General features: G+C 46.9%; 7 protein-coding genes across 7 annotated transcripts; 3 read left to right on the top strand and 4 right to left on the bottom strand.

Annotated features, from left to right (window-relative positions):
• Nucleotides 1–1852: 1852 nt before the first annotated feature.
• On the bottom strand, nt 1853–4645 carry TREMEDRAFT_61547 (uncharacterized protein; the record flags this gene model as incomplete). Its single annotated transcript, XM_007004026.1, has 5 exons — nt 1853–2299; nt 2942–3454; nt 3493–3512; nt 3578–3699; nt 4599–4645. The coding sequence occupies 5 exons, from the start codon at nt 4643–4645 to the stop codon at nt 1853–1855; spliced, it is 1149 nt and encodes a 382-aa protein (XP_007004088.1).
• Nucleotides 4646–7348: 2703 nt separating this feature from the next.
• Nucleotides 7349–8357, top strand: TREMEDRAFT_61546 (uncharacterized protein; the record flags this gene model as incomplete). The annotated part of the gene is made up of 5 exons (XM_007004025.1): nt 7349–7475; nt 7508–7539; nt 7809–8035; nt 8059–8234; nt 8263–8357. The coding sequence occupies 5 exons, from the start codon at nt 7349–7351 to the stop codon at nt 8355–8357; spliced, it is 657 nt and encodes a 218-aa protein (XP_007004087.1).
• A 1485-nt stretch (nt 8358–9842) lies between these two features.
• Nucleotides 9843–10070, bottom strand: TREMEDRAFT_68302 (uncharacterized protein; the record flags this gene model as incomplete). Its single annotated transcript, XM_007004218.1, has 1 exon — nt 9843–10070. One exon carries the CDS (start codon nt 10068–10070, stop codon nt 9843–9845), a length of 228 nt encoding a protein of 75 aa, XP_007004280.1.
• A 190-nt stretch (nt 10071–10260) lies between these two features.
• Nucleotides 10261–11019, top strand: TREMEDRAFT_30156 (uncharacterized protein; the record flags this gene model as incomplete). The annotated part of the gene is made up of 1 exon (XM_007003836.1): nt 10261–11019. One exon carries the CDS (start codon nt 10261–10263, stop codon nt 11017–11019), a length of 759 nt encoding a protein of 252 aa, XP_007003898.1.
• Nucleotides 11020–14012: 2993 nt separating this feature from the next.
• On the top strand, nt 14013–14447 carry TREMEDRAFT_29364 (uncharacterized protein; the record flags this gene model as incomplete). The annotated part of the gene is made up of 1 exon (XM_007003757.1): nt 14013–14447. One exon carries the CDS (start codon nt 14013–14015, stop codon nt 14445–14447), a length of 435 nt encoding a protein of 144 aa, XP_007003819.1.
• A 5354-nt stretch (nt 14448–19801) lies between these two features.
• On the bottom strand, nt 19802–20253 carry TREMEDRAFT_61544 (uncharacterized protein; the record flags this gene model as incomplete). The annotated part of the gene is made up of 2 exons (XM_007004024.1): nt 19802–20187; nt 20229–20253. The coding sequence occupies 2 exons, from the start codon at nt 20251–20253 to the stop codon at nt 19802–19804; spliced, it is 411 nt and encodes a 136-aa protein (XP_007004086.1).
• A 1850-nt stretch (nt 20254–22103) lies between these two features.
• TREMEDRAFT_61543 (uncharacterized protein) lies at nt 22104–22655 on the bottom strand (the record flags this gene model as incomplete). Its single annotated transcript, XM_007004023.1, has 2 exons — nt 22104–22194; nt 22435–22655. 2 exons carry the CDS (start codon nt 22653–22655, stop codon nt 22104–22106), a joined length of 312 nt encoding a protein of 103 aa, XP_007004085.1.
• Nucleotides 22656–24149: the final 1494 nt, after the last annotated feature.

Below are 24149 nucleotides of genomic sequence, written 5' to 3'. Positions count from 1 at the left end.
TCTCCTACCGTATAATTCAGCTGAGCTGTGTTGAAAGCACCAGACTCAATAGCTACCGGGTGTTCTTGACCAGCCGTGTTGATCTGCGAAATTATGAACCCCCAGCCGAAGAACGACACATCTGTCTGTAATATCGTCTTCAATGTAGGGTCAAAATGGGCTAACACCGGCGCAGTACACATCCTAGCCTTCAACTCTTTGAAGGCTGACTCCTGTTCGACTCCCCATACAAATGGTACCTCCTTCCTTGTCAAGTCATTGATAGGTCTAGCAATCTTCGAGAAGTTGGGGACAAAGCGCCTGTAATAGCTTACAACTCCAATGAATCCCCTTGACTCTCGTAAATTCTTAGGACGTGGGAAGGAAGTGATGGCATCAATGTATTCTGGGTTCACCGATACACCTTTAGAGGATACCACGAAACCCAGAAACACCACCGAATCTCTTTCGAACTCGCACTTACTAGCTTTCACGTACAGGCTCGCCTTCCGCAGTACCTCAAAGACCTTCGCCGTAGTTCCTCGTAATTCCTCCAACGTATTCCCATAAATGAGGATATCGTCAATGTAGACCACGACTCCATTCCCTAGTAGCTCTCTAAACACCTCATTTAGGAAGTGTTGGAAGACCGCGGGGGCGTTTCGCAGCCCATCACGAACAACCAGAGATTCAAACATACCATACTGTGTCCTGAACGCCGTTAGGTGTTCATGTCCCTCTGTCACCCTTAACAATTGGTATGCTCCAATTAGATCTAGTTTGCTGAAATACCTTGCTTTTCCAAGTTCTTCGGTAATTTGACCTATTAGAGGGAGAGGGTAGGCATCTGGTATGGTCGCTTCGTTCAGTTTTCGATAGTCGATGACCATTCGCCATTGTCCTTCGGCTTTCTTCGGTATCATAAACATTGGTGAGCCGTATGGCGAGTTACTTGCCCGAATCCGGCCAGCGGCGATTTCGCGATCTAGTATGTCTCTCAGCGCGCGTCTCTGATCTTCTCCTTGAGCATAGAGGGAGGCGACCTTAAGGTTCGCCCCCTCCTTAAGCTCAAACTTCAAATCGTAGGACCTTGAAGGGGGAAGGGTCTCTCCTCCCTTCTTCGGATTAAAAACGTCAATGTACTGGTGGTATTGTTCCGGAACTACCTGGAACAACTCGTCTTGTTCCTCCGGGCTCAGCTCTTCAAGCTCATCTTCGCCGCGGAGGTCTGTCTCGTCGGTTCGAGTCCTGAGCCCTATGGCTGCCAGGCTCGCAACATTTCTCGTCTGTGGAAGGGGAGAGGATAACTCCTCTCTTTCACTCGGTAAGGGTGGGGGAATGGATACCGTGCTTTCCTCATTGGCAGGGAAGGATATCATATTCGCTCCCCCATTCAGGATTACTCTCTCTTCTCTCATCCATTCCCACCCTATCACAACATCCGCGTCACAAAGGGCGGTAACATCCAGCTTAATTGGGCGAACTTCGCCTAACTTCTCGACACCCAGACTCACTTCGACAAACTCCGTAATGGGACCAGCCACACTAACCGAGCCATCGAACATATGAACTGGTACACTCACGGGGTATTTCCTCCTCTCCTTCCTAATCTTCCTGACCGCCTTGGGACTTATATATGAACAGGTTGCCCCAGTGTCCCACAGGGCCGTTAGTTTGATTCCTTCGACATACACGTTAGATTTGGGTTGGTTGTTACAGGTGGAAGGGATTAGGGTATGACAGTCGTTTATACATTTCGGAGTGGTGTTTACGGATTTATATACACATTTACCTGGTCTCATCAGCTCTTTCCTTTTACTGGGGGTAGGGACAGTGGCCGAGAGAACATGAGTGCGGACCCGCCGAGTCTCGCCTATCGCGACGGGTCCCCATCTTTTTCCTCCTCGTCCATCCCCCGCTCTCCAACACATGCTTCTTCCCCTCCAACTGCATTGATCTTCTTCCTGTCCCCAAGAGGGACGGCGTTTCCTCCCGTGCTAAATCTCCCTTCTCCTCCAGCATTTTGTCCAAAAGACCTCAAGGGGATGATCCCGGCTTTTACCTTCGCCGCTATTACAGGACAATCCCGGTTGTAATGCCCTCTCTCTCCACACCCAGTACACTTCCCTTCCTCCCGACGCTTTAAAACCTCATCAGCACTGGGTCTCGGCCAACGACGATTTAGTTCGTCTACATCCGTTGGTATTGCCCTTCCCCCGTTCGTGCCCTTCGATTGCGTGCCCTCGAACTTCGGCGTAGATTGCCATTTCTCCTCGCTCCTCCGTTCCCCTCCCCGATTTACTTCCTCTTTCTTCTCCCCCTGGTCCTTTGTTTCCTTCCTCTTCTTCTCATTCTCCTTCTCCACCCTTCGCTGATGCAAGCGATTGTCCATGGGGACCACGAACTCAATCAACTCGCGGACAGTCTTGAAGACCTTTCCGTGCCGAGCGATCTCATCCAGCAAGTGACTTTTCAGACCATTCTTTGCCCGGTCCACAAGGTTCCCATCATCGCCCCATCCTAACACCGCTACATATCGCTGAAAGGCGGCGAAGTACGCCGAAGCCGACCCATTCTGTCGAAGCTCGTTTATTCCCCTAGCGGCGGTTCCCTCCTCATCAGGGTCTCCGAAGTTGGTCTTGAGATATTGGATGAACTTCTTATAGACTAGAAGGTGTTCGGGGGGGTCGTCTTTAGGCAAATCCGGTTGGACGGCGAGAAGAGGGGTATCGCGTAGGTGGGAGATCATGAAAAAGATTTTTACTCGGTCAGTGGGGAACTTGCGGGCGTTGATTTCGAAGTGAACTTCACATTCTGAGATGAAGGCGGTGAGCTTTGACCTCTCGCCTCTCCAAAGGTCTGGGAGGGGAAGTTTTATCCCTCCTCCTATCTCAGCCACGCCTGGGGTAGCCGAAGCTTGTCTCCCCATGGCGAATCGTACCCCTTCAGAGATCCCTTCAACTATTCCTCCAACCGTCTCCTGTTCCTTCTTCTTCTCCTGTTCCTCCCGACGTCTCCTCTCCGCTATCATGTCCCTGTTCATCTCCATCATCATGTTCATCATCGCCAGCATCATTTTCTGAGTGGTGGCCTCTTCCTCCGCTCTCCCTACTCCTTCGCTCCCCGCCGAACTTAGTCCACCTTCCGTGTTCTTCTCCCTTGGTCGCGGTGTTTGTCCCGACCCTTCTGAACCTGTCCCTACAGTCGGTGGTTCTGATAATCCGGTTGGCAGGGGGGGTGGTTCAAGAGGTAGGGGTGGATAAAAATCATCTCCTTGGGTTGATCCTTCGGGGGTATCAATTGCACCAGGCAATGGCCCCAAGTCTTGTCTTAATTCCTCCAACATCCTCCTCTCCGTCTCTCCTACCGTTTCTCCTGGTCTACTCATACTTCTTGTAACTCTTCTTTCCGGTTGCATACAATCTTGAACTGCTCCGAGGTTTGTACGGGTCGTCGGTAAGAGCGATCCTTGATACTGTCACAATCGTCGTTTCTTCTCCTCTTCTGACCGACGGTCGACAAACCTCGGCTAACTACGTCGTAGTGGGGCGTCGATGTCTCACTAGGACAGGGTACTCGTAGGGGAACTACGGCTAACTATGCCGTAGTAATAGGTCGAGTGGTAAGTGATAAGGTGATCGTCGAATAACTGCGGCTAACCTCGCCGTAGTACGTCGAACTGCTCGGTGGTAGCTCTCCTTAACTCGGTGGTTGTAGCTACTGAATATATCACTCGCTACTGACAACAATCAAGGATCGCTGAAGAAGTTCAGCGACCTGTAACCTATCTATACTACTCCTCACTTCTCATAGAACGTCCCTCAACTCCTGCACTGCCTCACGCTCAGTCCTCTTCGTTCAACCTCGCCGTACCTCGCCATATCCCCGAGATCCTACTCTACTCACTTCGACTAACTTCGCCTAACTTCCCCTGCTCTGCTACCCCTCGGCTCCCTTCCCCTAACTTCGCCGTAGTTCTCCGCTATGCGGGGTTGTCGTGACAAATAATACCCTCTTGGTTCTCGTAACTTCGCCGTAGTCCGTCTCAGTGGTTCGAGTGGAGGTTGGTGATGATGAAAGGAAGGTCGGTGATGAGGAAAGGAGGGTCGGTGATGGCGGTTGTCAGGGATGTTACGACGTAGTTCGTGACAGTTTTGTTGATGGAAGGCGTGTTAAAGATGAGTATATGTCAAGAAGAGAGATCTTTGTGAAGTGGCAAATAATATTTTGATCCTTGAGAAAAAGAAAACTACAAAGTAGATACGTGCTCCTTTTATACCTTTCAGAGGGATTCAGAATGAGCTTTTCAATGAGTCGACTCATTGACTCATTCTTGTCTCGTCTCTCATTTTCCCCTATAACCTCATTATCTCATTGCGTCTCAAGTCGACTCATTGACTCATTCTTGTCTCGTCTCTCATTTTCCCCTATTATTTCATTATCTCATTGCGTCTCAATGAGTTCTCAATGAGTATCGATGAGTCTCAATGAGTCTCAATGAGTATCAATGAGTATCAATGAGTATCAATGAGTCTCAATGAGTATCAATGAGTATCAATGAGTCTCAATGAGTATCAATGAGTATCAATGAGTCTCAATGAGTTTTCAGGGTAACTCACCAAGTCTCATTGAATTCAGGGTAACTCAATGAGTTTTGATGAGTCATGGTGGCGCGACTTGTCCGAGTCGTGACACGGGTAGTCGGAGTACGACTTCTGAGTGCGACTCTTGAGGAACCTGTCTATAGGTACCGGTGATCCTGACAAAATGATTCTTTGGTGGATCATGGTCAAGAAACCATGACTCTTTGAAGTGGCACTGTTAGGGACACAGCCAGAGACGGACAGCTCCGGAGCTGCACGGACCTGATCAGACCCAATGGGTGATGTTCCACTCCGGAGTGGTCTGACCCCCTGACGGACCCAGCCAGAGAGTCTCATTACCGGGGAAATGAGGAGGTCGCAGACGGATGCAGCAGACTAGATACATATGAGCTGAACACCCTTACATGTGAGTGATGTTTCCCCATTATATCGTTTTCAACTCTGACTCAACTGAACCTGTTCCTCATCATCAATACACCATGCCTCTTGGGCCAATGTCTTTGATGTTCATACAATTGTGGAGCAACTGTTGCAGGAGTTGTAGGTTCAGACCGTTGGAGACTAGAAACTCACGTAACCAAAACTCCTGGCATACATAGCAGCTGAATTAATTGAACCTGTTGTCTTCTCATCACTTCTAAGTTAGTGCTGAGCAGACAACAGGTGACGGAACTGAGTCTGTTGCAGACTAATTTTGGAGCGGTGTCATGAATAGTGATAAGGCATTCTGACTCATGCTCAGAATAGTGATAAGGGAATATGACTCATGCTAGGAACTGTGATAAGGATTGAAGGAAAATATGAGTCATGGTCTTTAGCAGTTCAGCAGTGAGGCATTTACGTGATTGGCTGAAGCCTGGAAGGTTCAGCAGTTTAGCAGTGAGGCATTTATGTGATTGGCTGGAATTAGTTTCCCGCGGTGCACTCACTTTGAGGCATTTATGTGATTGGCTAGAAAATCCCTCACACACTTTTTATTTAGTACACCTACTTTAGTTTTGAAGGATATAAAAGGAGCACATCTCCCCCCTCTTTCTTCAGCAATGTATCTTCATCTTGAAGTTGTACTTCATCTTTGAAAGTCACCTAGTTGGTTCTAACCCAACACCTCAGTACCCTCAGTACCTAAGGCAGTCATCAAGCTCTACAAGCCAGAGACTCAAACCCTTCAGTACCCAAGGTGTCACGACCTGTCCCTAGCAGATCTCTAAGACACAAGGAACAGGTGGACTGAAGTAGTTTACAAGCTTGAGCTACGACGAACGAAGTGTAGCTTGTAGACTTGTGAAGCTGGTCGGACAGCTGAGTGACTTGGAAGGATCTGGCAAGTTGAGATGATGAGGAGAGGGGTGTCAATAGTGAGGGAAGGTATGTCGAGGTTGAAGTCGAGTTGCAAGGTTAAGTCAAGATCTTTGAGATGTGGCAAGAAAATATAGTGATCCTTGAGAAAGAGGATCCTACAAGGGTGTTTATATAGACATTTTCCTCGAACAGATGGTATATCCAGTTTGTCCTTTTCCATCCTACGTCTACCATCTGTGTATACCATTTGGATATCCCATTTGCGTATACCATCTGACTATACCATTTGCCTATACCATCTGCTTATACCATTTGACTATACCATTTGCCTATCCCATTTGTATCTCTCATTTGTCCTTTACCATTTGTATCACACCATTTGGATATCCTGAGGTATACAACTTCTTCTTCTATCATATGGGTCACGACAGGGTCGTGACACAAGGCAGTACTTTGCTACCGCAGTCTACCCGCAGGCGTGACAAGCGTGCTACAATGTGTCATTGATGGGAGCAATGTTCAACTAAGTATACTTATTGAGGAGAATAGTATTTTGGCAAGACTAGCATTGATAACTCTGGCTGGGTCTGGACACCTCCAGAGTGGCATGGCTCTCCAGCTGGGTCCAAGAGGGGTGTTTTGAACCGTGCGACTCCGGAGTGGAATGTCTCCGGTTGGTTCCTTAACAGCACGATTCTTCAGGAGGTCAGCATTCAGTGGGTCACGCGGACCCCCGTGACGGTTGGAAGCGTCACGGCTTCGGTTTGTCACGTATCAATTAGCTATCTCAGAATCAAGGGTGGAGTACATGTGTGCTACTTTGGATAGTTGATGAGATGCGGTCGGATCTGCATCCGCTCAGAGAAGGAGAAGATCGGTTGAGCTATGGTCTAGTCATTCTTTCAGTAACCTCTTCTTAGATTCCAGACTAGCTGCTAGGTAGAAGTCAGTCAGTCGGTGGACTCTGTAGCCCTGCTCCGTACTTATCTGCGACTGTTTGTAGATATCAGTCGAAATTATCAGTATTGACATGGTCGACACAGAGTAACCGTACTCGCTATCGCTCCGACATTATCTCACGCTTAAAACTGCCATGCCAGGAAGGTAGAGGGTGGGACTCCTCTCAAACTTGGACATGTCAATCACTCCCTCACACATTGCCCATTGACCACCTTTCCTTCGTTGGGACAAGAGTCGACCGACATGCGGAAGATACTTGTGACGTCACGTCGCGTCACAATTAGAAGAGATGATTGTTCTTCCCATGACGCTTGTTTGAAAACGTATCGCCTCACTGCTTCAGCGTGTGAATTTGAGAAATTTCCGCGGAGAATAGGAGGGCCGCGCGGACCATCGTGTGGAGCTGCCTTCTTTGCTATGACGTCGACGCCGATGACAGTGGGGTAACCAGTGCAGGTCCAATCATATTGACACTTCAAGAAAGTGACAGTACTTTCTGAGAGATGCTGTGCAGCCAGAAGATTTATAAAGTGTTCAAAAAGTCCACCTCAGAGATCGCTCAACATACCGGAACGACCCGACTGAAATCAATTAACCCAATACACATTCAGATACAGAACATCAGTCATGGTGGGTGCAGATTGGCATGAAGCTTTGTGCAGCCAAATGTCTCGTTCCTCAAAAGTATCTAACTGTGTGTGCATCCAACTTCATCAATGACTTACTGACTAACTTTCAGTCAACAAGAGGCTTTCTGACCTTTGCCTTGACTTCTCCAGTGGAAGTGACACAGCGCACGCTCATTCCTGTGAAAACCCCTCACTACTGGGGGCTGCCTGTCAAGCTGTGAAAGCGTGCTTGGACTCAACACAAGAGTTATCTTATAAGTCTGATCAGAGCGGACTACATGTGTGGAGCACGCAGATGGGGGATCAAGACAAAGAAAGTGAGGCTAATTGCCAGGATGAGGAGGAGACTACAAAGCCAGACCATGAGGTTGCTTTAGGTTTAGCCGTCTTTGCCGCACAGCTCACACTGTGCACTCTGGCCTTTAAACAAGCCAATGCTCCCACCATTTCAGGTCTAAGCAGAAAAGTGGAAGACCTGGCCCACCTGGCAAGGGAGCTTAGCATCCTCAGCCAAAAGGGCTCAAGCGTAGTTGACAACCTTCAGCAGCATGGAAATTGTGAGTGTGCATACAAACTATGCACAGATGTGCGCACTGCACAGGAGGGTCTGACCTCCACTCATGGCGACCACTATCTGGACAGTTGGAACCATCTGCTGCCAACCTATTACAATTGGAACTTGGAACACAATGGGGGATCAGGAATCATACAGTGATGGCACTAAGGAATGGCCCACACAGAGCCTCTGCCTTGTCTGTATGTCAGTTATGAGCAATTGATGACACCAGCTATGGAAATACTGTTGCAGAACATTATGAGAAATGGAATCATGAATGAATTTGAAGTGCAGTCTGACATCTTTGCCATGCACTCCCTCATTTAGGTGTCACACCTGTGGTAGCAAAGTACTGCCTTGGGTACTGAAGGGTTTTAGTCTCTGGCTGGTAGAGCTTGATGACTGCCTTGGGCACTGAGGGTACTGAGGTGTTGAATTAGAACCAACTAGGTGGCTTTCAAAGATGAAGTACAACTTCAAGATGAAGATACATTGCTGAAGAAAGAGGGGGGAGATGTGCTCCTCTCATACCCTTCAAAACTAAAGTGAATCTACCATAATAACAGATTACGATTTGGCAACGCAAAGACAAGCGGCCAAGGCAAACCACGTGGGGTGCGGCGAGACCTGCAGGGTCAAAGCAAGACAATAAACGGGGAGGGGGTCAAAGAAAGACGCTAGAGGTTCACGGGATCACAGGTCCACACTGAAAAAGTGGGTCTGAGAGAGATGAGGGGAGGGATTCCACGGGTCCACAGAGTGTCACGTGGTGACAACTCTGGTATGCGGAAGACGCCGCTGGCGGCGTAAGGTCGCTCACCCGGAACTTGGTCACACCCGGTCATTGATCACGTGTCGCGTCCTACATGTGATATATCAAACGTGTTGTTTATCTCTCTTTGCCTCTTGTCTGTTCATCATTATGCAGAGCACAGCAGATCCACTAGAGGCCGCTATTGAGAAGTATCAATCCCAGAAACATCTACCCCCTTTGTTAAGACTTGTCCCCAGCGAGAGGTTGTCGGGATGTGGAGACAGGGTGGACAGCAGAAGTTTACAGCAAGCTTGGTCTACGACTGGCGGGAGCAGACCGTAGTGCTGGTGCAAAGGTCGACAGAAGATGTATCGAGTAGGAAGGAGGTAATAAATATAGATCAAGTATAAGAGTGTCTAGTAGTTGGAACTATATACAAAGGAAGGTGGGACTTCGGAGTGAAGACCCAAAGTCAGGCTTGATGATAGATCGAGTGCCACCCTGTCACGACCTGCAACCTCAGTCGTGACATCAGGTTATGACCGGATCGCAATCATAGGGCTGATTGCGATATTGTGCCTTTTAGCGCAGTGGCATAAGATGTCACATGCATGGCCAGTGTATGGCCTGGTGCTGGTTAGCCAGGTCGTAACACACCCGTAGGATGATCTTGCAATGTCTATGGTCAAAGATGACTTTGGGGAGAGCGGAGAGGTAATGAGGAAAAGTGAGGTGTTTTGAGATAGTTTTGTCGTTAAAGTAGATACCCATTCCGCCACCTTTATATACCTTTCAGAATTACACGTTTTCACACTGATTCCCACAATCCACAATGTGGCGTGTGGAGTCACATGACTTGCACAATTCCACAATGAGGTGTGTGGAGTCACATGACTAGCACAATTCCACAATGAGGGGTGTGGGGTCACATGACTTGTTGTGTTGAGGTGTTATGACCTGGCAAACGCCAAAGTCAACGAGAAATCACACGGTATTTTGGTGTAAGCCAATCTACCCTGTCTTACCGATTGTCCCACTCCCCTTCCTCCCGTGAGGAATCACATTGCCGTCTTCAAGCTCTGACACCTGAAGAAGAACACTGCATCGTCAACTATATCCGTAGATCTTCTCAGAGCGGTCACCCCCCATCCCCTGCTCACATTAGCGAGATCGCAAAGAATCTTCGTCAAAACCGACTCCTGCTCTCTCACAATCCCAGTCCCAATCCCAATAACATCATCATACCTCTTGGAGTCAATTGGCTTCAAAAATTCAAGAACCAACATCCTGAAGTCAAAACCACATGGTCTCGCACCCTGGATATAGCTCGAATTGATGGATGTGAGATGACACTCTGTCATAAATCTTGAATCTCGGTCGCAGCACAAGCAGTTTATAAAGGGTCTCAGCTCATACTATGAGCTGAGCAATGGATCTTTTAGCACAAGAGCGTAGTGCACGTCACCCTTTAGGCGTATGCATTACACACTCATCAAGAGATGGTTTACCGAGATGTCAGCACTCCGCAATCAATACCACTATCTGCCAGAAAACATCTATAACATGGACGAGACAGGATATAACATTGGTACTACCTTGTCTTCTCAAGTAATGACAGTAGCAGAAGGAGACAAAAGTGTGAAGGCAAAGGTGGTGAAAGCGCAGAAGGGTCGGCAGGAATGGGTTACCGCAATCAAGTGTGTATCAGCTGTAGGTCAAGCTCTTCCCCCCATCATTATCTTCAAAGGAAAAGCGGAATTCAACCTCCGAATGCGTCCACAAGATCGAGATATTGAGGGTTGGCAATGGACAACAAGCTTGAAAGGGTGGTCAAGTAATGCACTTGCCTGTTACTGGCGGAAATCACAATTTGAACCAATGACAGCTCCAGCCGATACCTCTCAACGTCAACTGCTTATCTTAGATGGTCACGGAAGTCATGTCAAGGCCGACTTCATTGGCTTTTGTATCGAACATTCAATTGATGTCATGGTCCTTCCTCCACACTCCTCCCATTGGACACAACCACTCGATACCGGTGTTTTTAGTCCTCTCAAACGTCACTTGATGAAGTTCTCGGACATTGCAACTCGATACAATGCAACATCAATTGACAAGGAGAAGTGGGCAGCGGACGTAGTAACAGCCAGAGAGCTAGCGATGACGAAGGAGCATATTGCTACTGGTTGGAGGAAGTCCGGTTTACACCCTTTCAACCCCAATGTTGTGTATTGATTACTCTCTACTCCCACCGAGACACCCACCCGTCCGCTTCTTCACTCCCAATCCTCTGCATCAATCACCTCCGAGAATGATGAGCTCCTACAGAATACACCAGCTATCAATGCCACACCAATAAAGAAACAACTCATAGATGTAACTACCGAACTTGAAAGTGAACGGTCGGAACGTACGATAGTAGAAATGGAGAACAAGGAGCTGTGTGCTCTCCTCAAGCCTCCAAAGCGTCAGAAATCAGTTGCTACTGTAGGGAACCTTGGGACACATAATTTCACAGGTGTGACGGTACTTGAGAGGCTCCGGGAGATTGAGGCGGCAGCAGAACAGAGGAAAAAGGGGACACAGAAGAACAAAGGGGGACCGGAAGGAAGGGAGGATCGCATGGAAGGGGATGCGCCGGAAACAATTACATCGGTGATAGAACAAGCAGGAGGCATGTTAGAGGTATTGGAGGGTAGCCAGGGGCCAAGTACTGTCCGTCACATCATTTTACGTGTGTAGGTAGCATATTGAATGCATGACATGCGTTCTTGTGATGTGTATACGATCTGCGGAAGAAATGATCAATGACCGGGTGTCACGCCTGCGGGTAGACTGCGGTTGCAAAGTACTGCCTTGGGTACTGAAGGGTTTTAGTCTCTGGCTTGTAGAGCTTAATGACTGCCTTAGGTACTGAGGGTACTGAGGTGTTGGGTTAGAACCAACTAGGTGACTTTCAAAGATGAAGTTCAACTTCAAGTTGAAGATACATTGCTGAAGAAAGAGGGGGGAGATGTGCTCCTTTTATACCCTTCAAACTGACTAAACTGCTAAACTATAATTTGCAATCTGACTAAACTGATAAACTAGTATTTGCAATCCCTAAGTCCTATTTGCAATCCTTGAGTCCTTATTTGCAATCCTTGGTTGGGGATTTGCAATGCCGAATAAGCATGCACTATATTTACTACTTCAGGCATGTGGAGGCATGTGGTGATTTGCAATGCTGATTAAGCATTCACTACAATTACTACTTTGGGAAGGTGGAGGCAAGTGGAGGTTGTGCCTGAGTAATAACAAAACCCACATCATGCATCTTGCATGTGTTCAACTGTGGCAGTGTGGCAGAGCCACTCTGGGTTCATGACACCGGGTGTGACCAAGTTCCGGGTGAGCGACCTTACCTGACAGATACATAATACGAAGATAGCTATACTCTTTGGACAATGTATCTACTGTCAGGGGTTCCTTTGGTTATAGGTGTGATTCGAGGGACAAGATTCACAACTGGTCAAGCACAGTAGCAATCTAGAGTCACAGACAGGTGATAGCTTTTGCTTCAAGAAAAATGATACCTGTCATGAATATACGACTGATGATGATGAAGCCGCAATGGCATGTCTCAAACAGTCTTAAAGGCAACAGCAAGTTAGAGTAGAGAGTTGAAATCAAAGATGACAATTGATCAGAGAGACAGAGAAACAAACAGAGAGCTAGAACCACTATTTATAGACAAAATCCACCAAACTGAGCCTAAAACTCTTTCCTCTCCTCTTCTATGTCGAGCGGGGAAACCCTGAGGAAATCCTGAGGAAACCCTGTATCAGAAGCAGTGTTTTAAACAAATTTTCAGAAGCCTCTGACTCATACTAGAAGCCCCAGAAGAGATATCCTCATCAAAGGCTGAAAACCCATTGAAAAGTCAGATGAATAAAGGAGCGCGAGAAGTGATCTTGAGGCCTGAGCTCTGATGGTGTTTCTTAAGCGCCCACATTATGCAGATTTTGAGCCAAAAATACCTGGTTCGGTCCTGCGGGTTCGATAGAGGTTCAAGAGGTTCGAATATAGGCTAAATATGCTTAGTTGAATGGTTCTCCTTCTGGTTCTCTCAGTTGAGTTGTCCGCACTGCTGAAAGAGATGAAACCTCTGACCATTAGTGCGTACTCCTCATCGCTAGTGTGTACTCTTCATCAGTGGCGTACACTTCTCCATCAGTAGCGGGTGTGTATTGATCAGTAGCGTGTTTTCCATGTCCGAACACGTGTTTCACAAGGCTATCCTGACCACCGGTTGACTGGTTGATTCCATGGTTGACCCGGTGGTTGACCCTGTGATTGATCCTGTGATTGATCCTGTGATTGATCCTGTGATTGATCCTGTGATTGATCCTGTGATTGATCCGGCGAACCAGTTATTTGGTAACCGAGGGAGTCGTACTACCGTTGACGGACGTACGTACTCTCCTATGACGTCAGTGGCGTGATCACTAATTAAGGTACCCACAATTGATTGCTAATTAAGGTACCCGTGATTGATCACTAATTGAGGTACCCGTAATTGATGGCTAATTAAGGCACTTATTAGTAATTAAGGAATTGATGGCTAATTATCAATCATTGATGATTCAGTTGTTTGTTGATTGGGACGGGTTCATATACAGAAATAGATGCCGACCGGCCAGCCTGCTAATATTGCTCCCGAGGTACCCTTGCTTATCAGTTCGTCCGGTCTGAGCGGAACCGAGGACACGGAACCTGGTACATGTCGGCCGGAGCTTGGGATGACGACAGATGACGACAGATGATGACAGATGATGATAGATGACAATAGATGATGTGATTGATGTATACAATGTCGAGTCAGGTTGACTCAGTGATGGGAGGGTGATTAAGGTTGAATGGTGATCCACATGTCGTACAATAGAACAAGTTGAGACAATTTGAGTAAAGTTGACTGGACTTGAGTGGATGATATGCACGTGGTATTTACAGATATTTGAGGGTTATGACACCAACTATGATGTCAGTGCTGACAAAGATGCTAAGTGTTTGGGCTTACCTGAACAGTTGTCACATCTTGTCACACCTGCGGGTAGACTGCATGTCAAGGATACTGCCCACCCTGAGACAGAGGACAAAGGACAAGGGGACAAGGACTAGGAGTGACAAGGAATATACTTAAGATAACAAGACTGAGTCCAACAAGGAATGGGACTGTGACCCAAGGAATGTCTCTGGCTTGTCTGACAAGACTAGAGGGAACTGGAATGGACTGGAGTGGACTGGAGTGGACTGGAGTGGACTGGAGTGGACTGGAGTGGACTGGAGTGGACTGGAGTGGACTGGAGTGGACTGGACTGGAATGGATTGGATTGGACTCCAAAAGGGTGGCAATGGAAATGACTTTTGATCAAGAACTAAAGAAGACTACAAAGTACAAGATAGGGTTTATAAAGACAAATCAGCCTTTTCCAAGAGGCTCGTGCAGACCTGCGGCATACGAGCGCTCTGAACCGTCCTGCACTGTCCTGCATGCATTGCCTTGCATCCCACCAATAACCACTGATATCCTACAATGCCATATCTGTGTTTACCTGCATCCTACTATGACACCCTATGGGATGCGCCGGAAGTCACTCGACTTTGTTGGAGGTGGTCAATGAGGAACTATGCAGAACATAGAAGTGCTGCGAGAACAAGAGACTGAGAGATTATGCCTTAGCAGGCATTAGAACTAAGCATCAACATACTAGAATGATACTTGGAGTTTATGCCTGATAGGCATGAGAGCAGAGGTGAAATATCAAAACACGGAAGTGGAGGTTGGACTTGGTTTGCGCAACAAGGAACACGTGATGGCATGATTCGTGACACTGCGGTAGCAAAGGACTGCCTTGAGTACTGAAGGGGTTAGTCTCTGGCTTGCCTTACCTGTCACGACTCGGTAAAGCCGTGACCCGTGATTTAGGGATTTTCAAGCTTTTCATAGGATTTCATATGATTTCATATGATTTCATATGATTTCATATAATATCACTAGCGTGCCAACCTGTCAAATTGACAGGCCCGTCTCCCGCCTCTCGAGTCAACTCCGTGCACCCGTAAACCTCTTGCATCTATCCACACACACTTCTGGCTCGGGAATCCGTCATTTGTGAACCTCAATTGTGGCCATCTCCCTCTTCTCACCGTTGTCGTCACCCTTCTAGTGTTTGCCAACCTGTCAAATTGTGTTATGACACTGCACAGAGGCAGGTCATACACAATGACGTGGCATTATTAGGATTAGTATCAGGGACTTTAGAACATGATGTGGCATTAGGGTGGCAAATAGGAACTTAGGTTATCAGTGTTTTACCACTGTTTAGGCTAAGCCTAAACACTGGTCATCTGTGTCAGTAATGACATCATAGCTGGACACATTGGTGAACTTGGACACATCGGTGAACTTGGACACATCGGTGAACTTGGACACATTGGTCAACTTGGACACATTGGTCATATTGGACACATTGGTTAGAATTATATACCGTAGGTCAGGCTAAGCCTGAACACTAGTCATTTATAAAGTGAAGGCAAGGTGGAGGCGCAAGGGTATAAATACCCCTTCCGCGAGCCCTCTTCCTTGTCGATGAATTCTCAAAAGTTACACTTCTAAACTTCTCATTTTTCACAATCCTCTTTGCGCTCGCTACACTCGTGCACTTCGTCTAAGTGACTTCCGATACAACCCTTCCTCAGCACTGAGGTGCTCTTCATCATCATCGTCCAATCCACTCTACGCTATCACTTTGTCCTTCATCGTTGTTGTCCTCTGAAGTTAGGTCTTAGTCACTGCCTAGCTCCCAGGTCGTAACAAATTGCCAGGCCTGTCTCCTGCCTCTCAAGCTAAATCCATGAACCCGTGGCCTCTTCTTTCCTCTGTCTCTCTGTAGCTTGTAGATAGTGAATGTAGTGGTTGCAACAACCTGATAAATCCTTTCCTCTCTCTCTCTCTCTCTCCCCGCCCTTGTTTATCGTCTCGCTTCCGGCCTGCGGGCGTCGCCGCCAGCCACGTGGTTTATCCCCCCAAATTAACCTCTCATCATCTGTTATTATAGTAGACAGGATGTCTTACTTCCTCTGCCTCTCTTCTTTCACGTTCACGGTCCCTGCGCATACGTTGAGCAAGCTGACGACGCGAGAGACCTTCATTTTGATTGTTTATATGTCTATTCATTTTTATTTTCTGAGTAATCAGCATTGGGCATGGATCACTCAGTGGCAGTAGGCTTACATTTAGGATGAAACAGGTGCACAAATCAATGGGAGCAGAGTCGTTAAGTCTCCTGAGAGAACAGTACTGGGTTGTTGCAAGCTGCCTCGGAGAGTTCCTTGAATGGTCACAAAAATGGTGTAGAGGTGCACGGTGTGAACGGGTTTGCGAGTCGCCGCGGAGAGCCCCGTGAATGGTCGCGGAAACGGTGTAAAGGTGCACGGTGTGAACGGGGATGCGAGTTGCCTTGGAGAGCCCCGTGAATGGTCGCGAAAACGATAATGTGTAAAGGTGCACGGTGTGAACGGGGATGCGAGTTGCCTCGGAGAGCCCTGTGAATGGTCGCGAAAACGATAATGTGTAAAGGTGCACGTGGACCGGGGACGTCCGAATTCTTCTCCCCTATAGGTGGCAGAGAAGTCAGTGGAGTAGGTTACATGTGACGGAACCCCCTGAGCGCGAAAAAACGTGAAAAAACGAAAAAAAAGTCGAATTTGGCTGGCCGGACCCCCTATTTAGGGGATTTTGAGCAATCGAAAACTCGGTTCGAATCTGAATCTGCATTCCTCAGTCCCGCTTCCCCCACGGTTCCCTTCCCGCTCCTCCACCACCACGGTTCCCCTCCCGCTCCCACCACCACCGTTCCCCTACTGAATCTGCATTCCTCAGTCCCGCTTCCCCCACGATTCCCCTCCCGCTCCTACCACCACCGTTCCCCTATGCGCGCGCGCCACGTGGTTTGTCTCCACGTGGTTTATCTCAAGGGTAAATCTGTTATTATAATAGATATGATTTCATACAATTTCATACAATTTCATATGATTTGGTACGATTTCACACGAATTCACATGAGTTCACACAAATTCACATGAATCATACAAGATGACCACAAATTCACATGAATTCATACGAAATAACCTGAGAACATATGAATAGTTTGCGACTCAGAAGTCCCTTGGAAAAGGATATAAGGAGGACATTTCTATTTTGCAGTTTCTTCTTCTCAAGGATCAAAATATTATTTGCCACTCCCAAAAGACCTCTTCTTGAAATACTACTTACATCTGACACATCCCTCATCATTATTACCCTTGTCCACACCATCACACACACCCATATTGTCATCTCAACCTGCCCAGATCCTTTGCAAGTCACGTTAGTCGTCCAACCACATCACAAGTCTACAGACAACATACTAACCGTCGTTGTCCAAGCTAACTAAACAGTTGCAGTCCACCTGTCTTTGATCCATTGAGGTCTGTCAAGGACAGGACCGTGACATTACCTTAGATACTGAGGGGACTGAGAGTGTTGGGTTAAAACCAACTGAGTGACAAATTTCCTGTTCTAACGGTAAAGTCAGGAATATTAGAACAAGAGGAAAAGAGATGTTAGGTGACGGACGGAAGACGTGACGCTTTGAAGCAGCACGGGGGTACCTGTGACAGATGGAAGACATGACACATGGAAGAAACTTCCCTCCTCCAACACATTTTTTCTGACTCCACGAGTACCCATTCTATCACATTACACTGCTCAAGTACTGCCCCTCTTGACCTTCAAACTGGGTCAGATCCTGACATTACTCCCAGTGTGAGATGGACAAAAGTGAAGCTTTATGGCGCTATAGAGGAATGCATGCATGCTTATTTTTGAGCCCAAGTGGATGAAGCTCTTCTAGCAGCTCTCCTCATATCCTGGACACAGTTTGGTATCATAGAAGTTGATGGGGATCAATGGAGATGATTTCTCCTCAAGGTCATGGACAGGAAAGTGTGACGCTTTGAAGTATCATGATGTTTACCCATGACACTTCGAAGTTGCACGGATCTTCGATCCGTCACGCTAAGCCCCATGACACTTCGGAGCGTCAAGGCTTCCGTCCGTCACCTAACAAGAGATCCTGTCATGAGACCAACTAACCAGCATTGGGATGATATAACAGTGCCCTTCAGAGACAGTGGTCTAAACCACTGTGCTAAAAGGCCTATTAACCTGTGGTTAATTGTAACCTATCACGCCTGCGGGTAGACTGCGGTAGCAAAGTACTGCCTTAGATACTGAGGGGTTTTAGTCTCTGGCTCGTAGAGGTTGATGACTGCCTTAGATACTGAGGAGACTGTGATGTTGGGTTAGAACCAACTAGGTGACTTTCAAAGTTGAAGTTCAACTTCAAGATGAAGAAGATGAAGAAGAAGAAGAAGATACATTGCTGAAGAAAAGAAACTATGTAAGAACTATACGGGGTTTATATCTATTTCTGAGTCCATTCTGGGATGTGCGTCATCCTGCGTAGGAAAGAGTCGTGATCCTCGATCTCATGTGTATATTCAACCATGAATCAGAAAGCTGCGTGGTCTTTGCGACGTGATGTGTACGATACGCTGTTGACCACACGCAGAAGCACGCATGACGACGTAAACCATACGTTCACCCTGAATCTAACTAAACTGAAGTCTTGGGTCTAATGCCATACCAGGCAGACTAACTGAGGATAACTTAACTAATCAAAGGTTCAGGTCTCTTGCCTTGAAGGCATAAGAGCAGAACTAAACATGAAGAAACTGATACCTGGACTTTCTACCTTGTGTGCACAAGAGCAGAGTTGTTGATTCATGACATAACCGTCGGTCGCTGGTTAAATACCCAACCCATCCTAACACTATCCAAACTAACTTGTCACGTCCTTTGTGACATTATGCCTTCCCTGTCAGCCTCATCTGGGGCCCCAACAGGGATGGGCATGATAGGCAGAAAACTTACTCCAACTCTCAAGAGGTTTTCCAAGTAGGTCTGGGTTACCCCAGCTCTGTCCGGGAGTCAAACCCAGGACCCTACCCGTAACCGCCGGTTAATCTGTCACAAGACCAACTAACCAGCATTGGGACAATATAACAGTGCCCTTCAGAGACAGTGGCCTGAACCTCTGTGCTAAAAGGCCTATCAACCGGTGGTTAATCATGACCGTCGTTCGCTGGTTAAATACCCAACCCATCCTAACACTACCCAAACTAACTTGTCACGTCCTTTGTGACAGATCCATTGATGGGGAAACTACAAAATATGGCAGGCTTACATAGACATCAGCACGAATGATTTCCCAATGAGATTTCCAACAACATCTTCAAATCCTTATGTTTCTGCTCGGTGAAGTCTACACTTTTATTAGGTGAGATTCACGCCTGAGTATGATGTCACTGAGATCTAGGGTGAACAATTTCAAAGCATGATGTCACCATGACATCATCTACTAAGCCTGTCTTATAATCCATGACACATCTGTAAAGCGATATTATTAGTTGCCAGCCTAATGCCACATCTGCCCATTAATATCTGTGATACTAATCTCAATCATGATGCATGACCTGCTTCTGTGCAGTGTCATAACAGTTTGGCACTATGCCTAACACTGAGTGTGAAGTAATTGTATTCAAATATACCTTCAACTAATGCATTGTCTCTTAGTCACACAGAGAACAGCTTGATGCAAGCCTCCCCATTAGTCAGGTTATAAACCATTGACCCCCAAGGCTAAGGAAGGACTTCTACCTCCATGGACTTCATCAGAGACCTTCCTCTTCCTTGTGTGAGGCTCCTCTCCCCCTCCAGTAGCATTTGCCATATCCATTTTGAGATCATCAGCTCTATGATACCGGAGTACCGATGTCCGACAGCTATTGAGAGTGGTATAGCGCTTAAGTAGACGTTCGTTATCCGGGTCATTTACCTCAAACAAGGCTTGGCTATTGAATACTTCCTTCATCAAAGCCTCTGTGCACGTGCATAATATTCACCATAATCTGTCTTCTCCATCAAACCTCCCTTACGCAGAAACTTAGTGCTGAGATACCCTGTGTGTACAATGAGCCACTCCAATTGTGGAACAGGTCCTTCACCCTGGCTGACTTGGGCCCAGTGCCAACCCATGACGCTCTGCAGAAGGTGAACAGAACATAAGGCATAAGCAAGAGCCAATCTTCTATTCTCCCTCAGGTCACTTGTTGGTGCAAGTACTGGTGTACATGTCAGAAAGCTGCTCATAAGTACCAAGGTGTCGGTGAAAGCTTGAGGAATACTAGGAGCAAAGAGCTCAGGTTGGGTCATTGCCTGGTTTACATTCTCTCTCAGGTCGTCCATTATCACTGAAACTCAAAGATCAGCACTACTCAGAGTTCTCAATGGTACTTACATTTGTCCATAGACAGTGCATACATGCTGTCAGTCAGTCGATCAACTGCCGTGTCAATTTCCATGATTGTGCTATTAGGTTGTGTATGTGAGAGTCTCTGAAAGAGCTTCCCTACCTGTCTAGATATAAGCTCACTGAGTGCACAGCTTTGCCACTGTTTGCTGTGAATGAGCTAGCACAATGGAGATACACTGCCCCTATCTTCCTTCCCCTCTGGTCACGTCTGGTCACACGCATCACACAATCACACGGAGGCCAATCCGTCATTTCCCCTTCCCCTCCAAGGCGTCCCCCTTTCTCCCGTGTTGCTTCGATGACGCGTTCGATGCCCAAACAAGCATCATGGGAAACGTCGTCATTATGCTATGCCCACGAAAATGGACGTTGTGACGTATGCTTTTTGTATGCTCACCCCCCGCACCCTGTAAAACAGTGAGATACTCTATGTCAGGTGACGGACAGAAGACCGTGACCTTTCGAAACGGCATGGGTCTGACCGTGACGGATGGAAGATCCGTGCTGCTCTTATGTCAGGTGACCGAAACCAATCTCGGAGTGATGCTTACATCAGATCAATTGTCCATCTGGAATAGCTTTTTTGGAGCACTCTGTACTGAACAGGATGATCACGTCTTCCAATGGATTTCTCAGATACTTACACTCTGAAGACATGTATGCAAAACATGGCCGCACACACTCTTTGACCTGTACTCCCTGCCAGCATAAAGGAGTCCTCTCTGAGGCTTTGGAGACCTTGGTGGGTGAGAGTCAAGTGGATCGTTTGAAGTTTCCAGAGAGCTTGAATACACAGCTGTATGGCAAGTATACACTTGTCACTCAATTAGCAAAAGTCCATTGAATCAATCCTTTGCTTGGACCGACTGGAAGCACCATTGGGCCGGGTGGTCATGTTGGAGAATGATGTTATGCGCGTGGTACTTGGATGATAGGTATAAACCATACTAAGTGAGGGGAATTCGGACTGTATGCAACAAATTAGGAAAAGGTTTTCAAACTTGAAGTCTTATGAGTATTGCTTATCCTGTTCATGAAAGGTTTGTCAGCTGGGAAAGCAAAGGTCACACTTGTCAAGCACACTCTGCCACAGTTTGTCCGTCCATTCAATGGCATGGGTGACATGACGTGCCTCAACAATCATGTCAAACACTCACATCAGTAAGTGAGTAGTGCTGAAAACATACAGAGACACTGACTTTCTCGAAGAACGATCATACAGTATGCGGTCTAGTCCTTCATGTAACAAGTACAAAATCCGGAGGACGCCCAAATCTTCACACGGTCAAAACAAGTCTGAGTCAATGTCACGAACTACGTCGTAACATCCCTGACAACCACCATCACCGACCCTCCTTTCACCATCACCGTCCTTCCTTTCACCACCACCAACCTCCACTCGAACCACTGAGACCAACTACGGCGAAGTTACGAGAACCAAGAGGGTATTTGTCACGATAACCCCGCCTAGCGGAGAACTACGGCGAAGTTAGGGGAAGGGAACCGAGGGAGAGTAGAACAGGGGAAGTTAGGCGAAGTTAGTCGAAGTGAGCGGAGTAGGATATCGGGGATAGGGCGAGGTACGGCAAGGTTGAACGAAGAGGACTGAGCGTGAGGCAGTGCAGGAGTTGAGGGACGTTCTATGAGAAGAGAGGAGTAGTATAGATAGTTTAGAGATCGCTGAACTTCTTCAGCGATCCTTGATTGTTGTCAGTAGTGAAAGACAGATAGAGATAGTTATAAATCGAGATACATCGCCATCAGTAGAACAAAGCCTTAGTTAGAGTAACTACGCCGAAGTACGCCGTAGTTACACTCCTTTTCGACGTTTGCGCCCTCCCGGTTGGGTGAGACATCGACTCAGAAGCGTGAAGTTAGCCGAGGTTCGTCGACCGTCGGTCTATTAGGAAGTAATTGCTCGACGGCCGTGACAGTCAACCTCTTACGTGATCTGATCTATTTCTCCCATTGTCATGTTCTCACACTCATTCTCTCCAGACGCAGGAGAACACAGACTCCACAGCTAATTGGTGGGACATTTGTATCATGGATACTATTACGGATAACTGTTTCACAACAATCAACAAGTGCATAGATGCTATAAATGATCGGGCCGCAAGAGAAGAGATTCCTACTCCGCCTACACTCCCGATATAAGTACACAACGGCTTAATCGCTGACCGTCACTCACTGTCTTCGTTCACCACTCTTGTCACTTGTGAAGCTCAACACCTGCCAATATCCAAACATAAGATACACCACAAGCAATACATCATCCTCAACATCAGACACTACTCGTACTGTATCCTTGTTAGAGACACGGCCAAAGACGTGCACCTCCGGAGCTGCACGGACCTGATCGTTCCCAGCCAGAGATGTACCACTCCGGAGCTGAACACTCCCTTTAGCCATTCCCATTCAGAGAAACATCAATGACAGATCCTTCACACCGTACAAGACAGTGTTGGTAACTCCAAAGGGCCGATGCTCTACTAAGACAAGTGTAAGAGGTAACCATCAAAGTGCTGTTCATCATCACATGCTGTATTTGGCAAGAAGGTCAGCCAATATCTTGAACCAGGGGGAATTCCAATGGTGATGTATCATAGGTAATTGTTGCAGTGTTGTAGATTTCAAGTTGTGGGGCCGGACCACCATGACTCCAGGAGTCCAGAAGATGGTACCACAGGATATCTGTACTGTGATTTATATATGTGGAGAGCTTGGGGATCATAAGAGTAAAAATGCTCTGGCTGTGTCCGGACCCCTCTGGAGCTGCATGGTTCTCTGGCCGGGTCCAAGAGGGGGGTTTTCAACCATGCAGCTCCGGAGGTGCACGTCTCCGGCCGTGTCTCTAACATCCTCATTCTCTAAGTGCCAAAGTAGCGCCACAAACACAATGAATCCTCTTGAAAAGTCAACCCTTCTCTTGTTGCATTTCACCATTAGTAAAATTATCTGATGATTCCACATCTAAATTAAATGAAACCAATGTTAATATAGACCATGTCTTAATAATTATTATTGGTTTTGTTTTCTTAGCCTTAACCCACAGTTTAATAGCAATATCTTTAAGATATATTATAGCTTATTTAACCTTAGGTATTGTAATTAGTGGTATGATAGTTTTCTTATCTTTTGCATTAGTTGTAAGTACTAATGCTATAAACGTATTCATAAATTGTTCACCTGCTCTAACATTCCGTACTAGTAATAAAACTACTTCTTCTAATTCTAATGTTTCCTATAATGGGCCTAATAAATCAGGTTTAACTACTTCTTCTAGCCCTAGTGTATCCTATAATGGATTTAATAAACCAGTTTTAACTAGAACTAGAATGTATAAAGGCTGCGTAACAGCATTTAGTTCCGGAAACAACGTGTTATCTGCTATTAGTACAAATTTTGTGCCGCAAACTACAATGATTCGTGAATTCTCAACGACTACCCCAATTAATTCCATCATCAATGACATACTGAATGTCCATCCTGTATACCCAGTGGGGTTTTCAGCACAACTCACTGTGTAGCTAGCACCCCAAGGCCTCCTCAAGTAGCTTCCTTGTGGCACAGTGATCATGCAGAAACCGTCTCGGAACTTCAAACCTTGGCAGCCTCTACTTTTGCTTTATACTCCCACAGCCTTCCAAATGACTATCACGCCAACTACTCTGACTATAGTCATACTTCTGACCCTTCTCGCCTGAAGTGCGACAGAATTCCCCCTTGTGCGACTCTCAACGCTTGTCAGTCACCCTATCACCTCTCAATCAGGGAGCTTGAACACTTAGAAGCGGGGCATGATGTCATCTTGGTGGATAGACCTTGCAGTGGTCAGGGATATCTGGCTGACACAGAAGACACACCTTCCACATACTCCAATAACCTTCAGGAAATTCAGGTCAA

The sequence above is a fragment of the Tremella mesenterica genome (genome assembly GCF_000271645.1).
Source record: "Tremella mesenterica DSM 1558 unplaced genomic scaffold TREMEscaffold_4, whole genome shotgun sequence".
Classification (NCBI taxonomy): Eukaryota; Fungi; Basidiomycota; class Tremellomycetes; order Tremellales; family Tremellaceae; genus Tremella; species Tremella mesenterica.
This window is presented reverse-complemented; position numbering and strand designations above follow the sequence as displayed.